The following is an 11,495-nucleotide window of genomic DNA, read 5'->3' as shown; positions in this document are numbered from 1 at the left end:
TGTGTAACTGTGTGTGTGTGTCTATGTGTGTTAACTGTGTGTGTGTATCTGTGTGTGTGTGTAACTGTGTGTGTGTGTGTATATCTGTGTGTGTGTGTGTATCTGTATCTGTGTGTGTGTAACTGACTGTGTGTGCGTGTGTGTAACCGACTGTGTGTGTGACTGTGTATGTATGTGTGTGTGTGTCTCTGTGTGTGTCTCTGTGTGTGTGTGTGTCTGTGTGTGTGTCTCTGTGTGTGCAGGCTGCACTACGTCCCACTGATGTGGTGTTGGAGGTGGGCCCAGGGACAGGGAACTTGACAATGAAGCTTCTGCAGAAAGCCAAGAAGGTTCCAGCTCACCACTCACTCACCACTCACTCACCACTCACTCACCACTCACTCACCACTCACTCACCACTCACTCACCACTCACTCACCACTCACTCACCACTCACTCACCACTCACTCATCACTCACTCACTCACTCATCACTCACTCACTCACCACTCACTCACTCACCACTCACTCAGTTACTCACTCACTCACCACTCACTCACCACTCACTCACCACTCACTCACTCAGTCACTCATTCACACACTCACTCACTCACCACTCACTCACCACTCACCACCACTCCACTCACCACTCACTCACCACTCACTCATCACTCACTCACTCACCACTCACTCACCACTCACTCACCACTCACTCACTCAGTCACTCAGTCACACACTCACTCACTCACCACTCACTCACCACTTACTCACCACTCACTCACCACTCACTCCCCACTCACTCATCACTCACTCACCACTCACTCACTCACTCACCCACTCACTCACCACTCACTCACTCACCACTCACTCACCACTCACTCACCACCCACTCACCACTCACTCACTCACCACTCACTCACCACTCACTCACCACTCACTCACTCACCCACTCACTCACCACTCACTCACTCACTCACCACTCACTCACCACTCACTCACCACTCACTCACTCACCACTCACTCATCACTCACTCACTCACCAACTCACTCACTCACTCACCACTCACTCACCACTCACTCACCACTCACTCACTCACCACTCACTCATCACTCACTCACTCACCCACTCACTCACTCACCACTCACCACTCACTCACTCACCACTCACTCACCCACCCACTCACTCACTCACCACTCACCACTCACTCACCCACTCACTCACTTACCACTCACTCACTCACTCACCACTCACTCACTCACTCACCCACTCACTCACTCACCACTCACTCACCACTCACTCACCACTCACTCACCACTCACTCACTCACCCACTCACCCACTCACTCACTCACCACTCACATCACCACCACCACTCCACTCACTCATCACTCACTCACCACTCACTCACCACTCACTCACCACTCACCCACTCACTCACCCACTCACTCACCACTCACTCACCACTCACTCACCACTCACTCACCACCCACTCACTCACCCACTCATTCACTCACTCACCACTCACTCACTCACCACTCACCACTCACTCACCACTCACTCACTAATCACTCACCACTCACCTCACCACTCACTCACCACTCACTCACTACTCACTCACCACTCACTCACTCACTCACCACTCACTCACCACTCACTCACTCACTCACCACTCACTCACCACTCACTCACCACTCACTCACTCACTCACCACTCACTCACTCACTCACCACTCACTCACCACTCACTCACTCACCACTCACTCACTCAACCACTCACTCACTCACTCACCACTCACTCACCACTCACTCACTCAACCACTCACTCACTCACCACCCTCACCGCTCACTCACTCACCACTCACTCACTCACTCACCACTCACTCACTCACTCACCACTCACTCACCCTCACTCACTCACTCACCACTCACTCACTCCACTCACCCACTCACTCACTCACCACTCACTCACCACTCACTCACCACTCACTCACCCACTCACTCACTCACCCACTCACCCACTCACTCACTCACTCACCACTCACTCACCACTCACTCACTCATCACTCACTCACCACTCACTCACCACCCACTCACTCACCCACTCATTCACTCACTCACCACTCACTCACTCACCACTCACTCACCACTCACTCACTAATCACTCACCACTCACTCACCACTCACTCACCAGCTCACTCACTACTCACTCACCACTCACTCACTCACCACTCACTCACCACTCACTCACTCACTCACCACTCACTCACACTCACTCACCACTCACTCACTCACTCACCACTCACTCACCACTCACTCACTCACCACTCACTCACTCAACCACTCACTCACTCACTCACCACTCACTCACCACTCACTCACTCAACCACTCACTCACTCACCACTCTCACCGCTCACTCACTCACCACTCACTCACTCACTCACCACTCACTCACTCACTCACCACTCACTCACCCACTCACTCACCCACTCACTCACTCACCCACTCACTCACCACTCACTCACCACTCCCACACACTCACTCACCACTCACTCACCCACTCCTCACCACCCACTCACTCACTCACTCAACTCACTCACCACTCACTCACCACCCACTCACCACCCAGTCACCACTCACTCACTCACCACTCACCACTCACTCACTCACTCACCCACTCACCACTCACTCACCACTCACTCACCACTCACTCACCACTCACTCACTCACTCACCCACTCACTCACTCACTCACCCACTCACTCACTCACTCACCACTCACTCACTCACTCACCACTCACTCACTCACCACTCACTCACCACTCACTCACTCACTCCCCACTCACTCACACACCACTCACTCACCACCCACTCACCACCAGTCACCACTCACTCACCCACTCACTCACCACTCACTCACTCACCACCCACTCACCACTCACTCACCACCCACTCATCACTCCCTCACCACTCACTCACCACTCACTCACCACTCACTCACTCACCACTCACTCACTCACTCACCACTCACTCACTCACCACTCACTCACCACTCACTCACTCAACACTCACTCACTCACCACTCACTCACCACTCACTCACTCAACCACTCACTCACTCACCATTCACTCACTCACCACTCACTCACCACTCACTCACTCACTCCCACTCACTCACCCACTCACTCACTCACTCACCCACTCACTCACTCACCACTCACTCACCACTCACTCACCACTCACTCACTCACCACTCACTCACCCACTCACTCACTCACTCAACCACTCACTCACCACTCACTCACCACCCACTCACCACCCAGTCACCACTCACTCACTCACCACTCACCACTCACTCACTCACTCACCCACTCACCACTCACTCACCACTCACTCACCACTCACTCACCACTCACTCACTCACTCACCCACTCACTCACTCACTCACCCACTCACTCACCACTCACTCACCACTCACCACTCACTCACTCACTCACCCACTCACCACTCACACTCACTCACCACTCACTCACACTCACTCACCACTCACTCACTCACTCACCCACTCACTCACTCACTCACCCACTCACCACTCACTCACCACTCACCACTCACTCACTCACTCACCCACTCACCACTCACTCACCACTCACTCACCACTCACTCACCACTCACTCACCACTCACTCACTCACCCACTCACTCACTCACTCACCACTCACTCACCACTCACTCACTCACTCACTCACCCACTCACTCACTCACCACTCACTCACCACTCACTCACTCACCCACTCACTCACCACTCACCACTCACTCACCACTCACTCACTCACTCACCCACTCACTCACTCACCACTCACTCACCACTCACCACTCACTCACTCACTCACCACTCACCCACCCCACTCACTCACCCCCCCACCCACTGATCAGTTCCGTTGTTCCGTGCCCACCCCCTCTTGCAGGTGGTTGCGTGTGAGATCGACCCGAGACTCGTGGCAGAGCTTCACAAACGCGTCCAGACCACGTGAGGACCCCCATCACCATCACACTCCCATCCCGTTTCATCATCACCATCACCATCACACTCATACCATCATCACCATCACCATCACACTCATCACCATCATCATCACACTCACACCATCACCATCACCACCATCACCATCACACTCATACCATCACCATCACACTCATACCATCACCATCATCATCATCACCATCATCACACTCATCACCATCATCATCACACTCACACCATCACCATCACCACCATCACCATCACACTCACACCACCACCATCATCATCACACTCACACCACCATCACCATCATCACACTCACACTCATACCATCACCATCATCACCATCACCATCATCATCACACTCACACCATCACCATCACCACCATCACCATCACCACCATCACCATCACACTCACACCATCACCACCATCATCATCACACTCATACACCATCACCATCATCACACTCATACCACCATCACCATCATCACACCACCATCATCATCACCATCATCACCACCACCACCACCATCATCATCACCATCCTCACACTCACCATCATCACCATCACACCACCATCATCATCACCATCATCACCACCACCACCATCATCATCACACTCACACCACCACCATCATCATCACACTCACACCACCATCACCATCAACATCACACTCATACCATCATCACCATCACCACCATCATCACCACCATCACCACCATCACCACCATCACAATCATCACCACCATCACCACCATCATCACCACCATCACCACCATCACAATCACACCATCATCCCCACCATCACCATCATCACCATCACCCCCATCATCATCACCACCATCACCACCATCATTCTCATCACCATCATCACCACCATCACCATGATCACACTCACACCATCACCACCATCACCACCATCATCACCACCATCATCACCACCACCATCATCACCATCACCACCATCACACTCACACCATCACCACCATCATCACACTCACACCATCACCACCATCACCACCACCATCACCAACATCACCATCATCACGCTAGTGGTACGTTAGACAGAGTGCTGTAACAGGTGATAGTGGTGTCTAGGGGTACGTTAGACAGTGCTGTAACAGGTGATAGTGATGTCTAGGGGTACGTTAGACGGAGGGCTGTAACAGGTGATAGTGGTGTCTAGGGGTACGTTAGACGGAGTGCTGTAACAGGTGATAGTGATGTCTAGGGGTACGTTAGACGGAGGGCTGTAACAGTTGATAGTGGTGTCTAGGGGTACGTTGGACAGAGGTGCTGTAACAGGTGATAGTGATGTCTAGGGGTACGTTAGACGGAGGGCTGTAACAGGTGATAGTGATGTCTAGGGGTACGTTAGACGGAGGTGCTGTAACAGGTGATAGTGGTGTCTAGGGGTACGTTAGACGGAGGGCTGTAACAGGTGATAGTGGTGTCTAGGGGTACGTTAGACGGAGGGCTGTAACAGGAGTTAGTGGTGTCTAGGGGTACGTTAGACAGACAGCTGTAACAGGTGATAGTGGTGTCTAGGGGTACGTTAGACGGAGGGCTGTAACAGGTGATAGTGGTGTCTAGGGGTACGTTAGACAGTGCTGTAACAGGTGATAGTGATGTCTAGGGGTACGTTAGACGGAGCGCTGTAACAGGTGATAGTGATGTCTAGGGGTACGTTAGACGGAGGGCTGTAACAGGTGATAGTGGTGTCTAGGGGTACGTTAGACGGAGGTGCTGTAACAGGTGATAGTGGTGTCTAGGGGTACGTTAGACGGAGGGCTGTAACAGGTGATAGTGGTGTCTAGGGGTACGTTAGACAGAGGTGCTGTAACAGGTGATAGTGGTGTCTAGGGGTACGTTAGACGGAGGGCTGTAACAGGTGTTAGTGATGTCTAGGGGTACGTTAGACGGAGGGCTGTAACAGGTGATAGTGGTGTCTAGGGGTACGTTAGACGGAGGTGCTGTAACAGGTGATAGTGGTGTCTAGAGGTACGTTAGATTGAGGGTTGTAACAGGTGATAGTGGTGTCTAGGGGTACGTTAGACAGAGTGCTGTAACAGGTGATAGTGGTGTCTAGGGGTACGTTAGACGGAGCGCTGTAACAGGTGATAGTGATGTCTAGGGGTACGTGAGACGGAGGTGCTGTAACAGGTGATAGTGGTGTCTAGGGGTACGTTAGACGGAGCGCTGTAACAGGTGATAGTGGTGTCTAGGGGTACGTGAGACGGAGGTGCTGTAACAGGTGATAGTGATGTCTAGGGGTACGTGAGACGGAGGTGCTGTAACAGGTGATAGTGATGTCTATGGGTACGTTAGACGGAGCGCTGTAACAGGTGATAGTGGTGTCTAGGGGTATGTTAGACAGACAGCTGTAACAGGTGATAGTGGTGTCTAGGGGTACGTTAGACTGAGTGCTGTAACAGGTGATAGTGGTGTCTAGGGGTACGTTAGACGGAGCGCTGTAACAGGTGATAGTGGTGTCTAGGGGTACGTTAGACAGACAGCTGTAACAGGTGATAGTGGTGTCTAGGGGTACGTTAGATGGAGGTGCTGTAACAGGTGATAGTGGTGTCTAGAGGTACGTTAGATGGAGGGTTGTAACAGGTGATAGTGGTGTCTAGGGGTACGTTAGACGGAGGTGCTGTAACAGGTGATAGTGGTGTCTAGGGGTACGTTAGACGGAGTGCTGTAACAGGTGATAGTGGTGTCTAGGGGTACGTTAGACAGACAGCTGTAACAGGTGATAGTGATGTCTAGGGGTACGTTAGACGGAGGTGCTGTAACAGGTGATAGTGGTGTCTAGGGGTACGTTAGACGGAGTGCTGTAACAGGTGATAGTGGTGTCTAGGGGTACGTTAGACGGAGGTGCTGTAACAGGTGATAGTGGTGTCTAGGGGTATGTTAGACGGAGTGCTGTAACAGGTGATAGTGGTGTCTAGGGGTACGTTAGACGGAGCGCTGTAACAGGTGATAGTGATGTCTAGGGGTACGTTAGACGGAGCGCTGTAACAGGTGATAGTGATGTCTAGGGGTACGTTAGACGGAGCGCTGTAACAGGTGATAGTGGTGTCTAGGGGTACGTTAGACGGAGGGCTGTAACAGGTGATAGTGATGTCTAGGGGTACGTTAGACGGAGGCGCTGTAACAGGTGATAGTGGTGTCTAGGGGTACGCTAGACGGAGGTGCTGTAACAGGTGATAGTGGTGTCTAGGGGTACGTTAGACGGAGCGCTGTAACAGGTGATAGTGATGTCTAGGGGTACGTTAGACGGAGCGCTGTAACAGGTGATAGTGATGTCTAGGGGTACGTTAGACGGAGCGCTGTAACAGGTGATAGTGGTGTCTAGGGGTACGTTAGACGGAGGGCTGTAACAGGTGATAGTGATGTCTAGGGGTACGCTAGATGGAGGGCTGTAACAGGTGATAGTGGTGTCTAGGGGTACGTTAGACAGAGTGCTGTAACAGGTGATAGTGATGTCTAGGGGTACGTTAGCCGGAGCGCTGTAACAGGTGATAGTGGTGTCTAGGGGTACGTAAGACAGAGTGCTGTAACAGGTGATAGTGATGTCTAGGGGTACGTTAGACGGAGGGCTGTAACAGGTGATAGTGGTGTCTAGGGGTACGCTAGACGGAGTTGCTGTAACAGGTGATGGTGGTGTCTAGAGGTACGCTAGACGGAGCGCTGTAACAGGTGTTAGTGATGTCTAGGGGTACGTTAGACAGAGGTGCTGTAACAGGTGTTAGTGATGTCTAGGGGTACGCTAGACGGAGTGCTGTAACAGGTGTTAGTGATGTCTAGGGGTACGTTAGACGGAGGTGCTGTAACAGGTGATAGTGGTGTCTAGGGTACGTTAGACGGAGGGCTGTAACAGGAGTTAGTGATGTCTAGGGGTACGTTAGACGGAGGTGCTGTAACAGGTGATAGTGATGTCTAGGGGTACGTTAGACAGAGGTGCTGTAACAGGTAATAGTGGTGTCTAGGGGTACGTTAGACGGAGTGCTGTAACAGGTGATAGTGGTGTCTAGGGGTACGTTAGACGGAGCGCTGTAACAGGTGATAGTGATGTCTAGGGGTACATTAGACGGAGGGCTGTAACAGGTGATAGTGGTGTCTAGGGGTACGTTAGACCGAGTGCTGTAACAGGTGATAGTGGTGTCTAGGGGTACGTTAGACGGAGTGCTGTAACAGGTGATAGTGATGTCTAGGGGTACGTTAGACCGAGTGCTGTAACAGGTGATAGTGGTGTCTAGGGGTACGTTAGACGGAGGTGCTGTAACAGGTGATAGTGGTGTCTAGGGGTACGTTAGACGGAGGGCTGTAACAGGCGTTAACACTGAGGCTGTTACCTGCCCCTTAGTGCTGGGAACTGAGTGTTTGTGTTGCTGTTACGTTATGTGATAACTGCGTGTTGCCTCCTACCAAGACTCCATACAGACCAACTTCACGTTCACAAAATCACCCATTGGTCGAACCCCACGTCCCATTGAGAAGTTGTTACCGCTGTGACCCCGCCCACAACGGTGACCCCGCCCCCTCGACTGTGACCCCGCCCCCAATGGTGACCCCCGCCCCCTCTAATGTGACCCCGCCCCCAACGGTGACCCCACTTCCCCTACGTTGACTCCGCCCCCTCTACTGTGACCCCGCCCCCAACGGTGACCCCGCCCCCCCTACGTTGACTCCGCCCCCCACATTGACTCCACCCCCCACGTTGACTCCGCCCCCCACGTTGACTCCGCCCCCTATGTTGACCCCGCCCCCTCTACTGTGACTCCGCCCCCAACGGTGACCCCGCCCCCCCCTACGTTGACCCCGCCCACCACGTTGACTCCGCCGCACACGTTGACCTCGCCCCCTACTTTGACCCCGCCCACCACGTTGACCCCGCCCCCTACGTTGACTGCGCCCCCTATGTTGATTCCGCCCCCTACGTTGACCCCGCCCACCACGTTGACCCCGCCCCTACGTTGACTGCCCCCCATGTTGACTCCGCCCCCTACGTTGACTCCGCCCCCCACTTTGACTCCGCCCCCCCCCCCCCACGTTGACTCCGCCCCCCACGTTGACTCCGCCCCCCCCCTACGTTGACTCCGCCCCCCACGTTGACTCCACCCCCCCCCCCTACGTTGACTCCGCCCCCCACGTTGACTCCGCCCCCCACGTTGACTCCGCCCCCTATGTTGACCCCGCCCCCCCCCCCCCCACGTTGACCCCACCCCCTATGTTTACCCCGCCCCCCCACGTTGACTCCGCCCCCCACGTTGACTCCGCCCCCCCCCCCGTTGACTCCGCCCCCCACGTTGACTCCGCCCCCACGTTGACTCCGCCCCCCACGTTGACTCCGCCCCCCTACGTTGACTCCGCCCCCCGCTGTGTCACCTGCAGGCCCATGGCCTCCAAGCTGCAGGTGCTGGTTGGAGACGTTCTGAAGGCCGAACTCCCCTTCTTTAATGTCTGTGTGGCCAACCTACCTTACCAGGTACTCACAGGTACCACAGGTACTTACAGGTACTTACTAGTACTCACAGGTACTCACAGGTACCACAGGTACCACAGGTACTTACAGGTACTTACTAGTACCCTTCTTTAATGTCTGTGTGGCCAACCTACCTTACCAGGTACTCACAGGTACTCACAAGTACCACAGGTACTCACAGGTACTCACAGGTACCACAGGTACCCACTAGTACTCACAGGTACTCACAGGTACCACAGGTACCACTAGTACTCACAGGTACTCACAGGTACCACTAGTGCTCACAGGTACTCACAGGTACTCACAAGTACCACAGGTACTCACAGGTACTCACAGGTACCACAGGTACCCACTAGTACTCACAGGTACTCACAGGTACCACAGGTACCACTAGTACTCACAGGTACTCACAGGTACCACTAGTGCTCACAGGTACTCACAGGTACTCACAGGTACCACAGGTACCACAGGTACTCACAGGTACCACAGGTACTCACTAGTACCCTTCTTTAATGTCTGTGTGGCCAACCTACCTTACCAGGTACTCACAGGTACCACAGGTACTTACAGGTACCACAGGTACTCACAGGTACCACTAGTACTCACAGGTACTCACAGGTACCACAGGTACTCACAGGTACTCACAAGTACCACTAGTACTCACAAGTACCACAGGTACTACTAGTACTCACAGGTACTCACAGGTACCACAGGTACTCACAGGTACCACTAGTACTCACAGGTACTCACAGGTACTCACAGGTACCACAGGTACCCACAGGTACCCACAGGTACTCACAGGTACTCACAGGTAGCACTAGTACCACAGGTACTCACAGGTGCTCACAGGTACTCACAGGTACCACAGGTGCTCACAGGTACCACTAGTGCTCACAGGTACTGACAGGTACTCACAGGTACTCACAGGTACCACAGGTACTCACAGGTACCCACAGGTACTCACAGGTACTCACAGGTAGCACTAGTACCACAGGTACTCACAGGTGCTCACAGGTACTCACAGGTACCACAGGTGCTCACAGGTACCACTAGTGCTCACAGGTACTGACAGGTACTCACAGGTATTCACAGGTACTCACTAGTACTCACAAGTACCACAGCTACTCACAGGTACTCACTAGTACCCTTCTTTAATGTCTGTGTGGCCAACCTACCTTACCAGGTACTCACAGGTACTCACAAGTACCACAGGTACTCACAGGTACCACAGGTACTCACAGGTACCACTAGTACTCACAGGTACTCACAGGTACCACTAGTACTCACAGGTACTCACAGGTACTCACAAGTACCACAGGTACTCACTAGTACTCACAGGTACTCACAGGTACCACAGGTACCGCAGGTACTCACAGGTACCACAGGTACCACAGGTACCACTAGTACTCACAGTTACTCACAGGTACCACAGGTACTCACAGGTACCACAGGTACTCACTAGTACCCTTCTTTAATGTCTGTGTGGCCAACCTACCTTACCAGGTACTCACAGGTACTCACAAGTACCACAGGTACTCACAGGTACCACAGGTACCCACTAGTACTCACAGATACCACTAGTACTCACAGGTACTCACAGGTACCACTGGTACTCACAGGTACCACAGGTACGACAGGTACTCACAGGTACCACAGGTACCACAGGTACTACTAGGACTCACAGGCACCTCTAGTACTCACAGGTACCATTAGTACTCACAGGTACTCACTGGTTACCACTAGTACTCACTAGTACTCACAGGTACCCACTAGTACTCACAGGTACTCACAGGTACCCACAGGTACTCACAGGTACCATTAGTACTCACTAGTACTCACAGGTACCCACTAGTACTCACAGGTACCACTAGTACTCACAGGGACCACTAGTACTCAAAGGTACTTACAAGTACTCACAGGTACCACAGGTACTCACAGGTACTCACAGGTACCACAGGTACTCACAGGTACCACTAGTACTCACAGGTACCACAGGTACTCACAGGTA

General features: G+C 53.1%; 1 protein-coding gene across 1 annotated transcript in view; it reads left to right on the top strand.

Moving 5' to 3' along the window:
- Positions 1 to 226: 226 nt before the first annotated feature.
- The window catches only part of DIMT1 (DIM1 rRNA methyltransferase and ribosome maturation factor), a 20,488-nt gene continuing 9,219 nt past the window's right edge, over positions 227 to 11,495 (top strand). Inside the window, exons 1-3 of the mRNA XM_076064729.1 lie at positions 227 to 329; positions 3,941 to 4,002; positions 9,397 to 9,490. Coding sequence (XP_075920844.1) covers positions 303 to 329; positions 3,941 to 4,002; positions 9,397 to 9,490 — 183 coding nt within the window. The 5' untranslated portion in view covers positions 227 to 302. The remainder of the gene's footprint in view (positions 330 to 3,940; positions 4,003 to 9,396; positions 9,491 to 11,495) is intronic.

Source organism: Petromyzon marinus, unplaced genomic scaffold, assembly GCF_048934315.1.
Source record: "Petromyzon marinus isolate PM22_M1 ecotype Great Lakes invasive population unplaced genomic scaffold, UKy_Petmar_22M1.pri1.0 PM_Scaffold_638, whole genome shotgun sequence".
Classification (NCBI taxonomy): domain Eukaryota; kingdom Metazoa; phylum Chordata; class Hyperoartia; order Petromyzontiformes; family Petromyzontidae; genus Petromyzon; species Petromyzon marinus.
The sequence above is the reverse complement of the archived record's forward strand: the minus strand, read 5'-3'. Positions and strand labels throughout refer to the sequence as shown.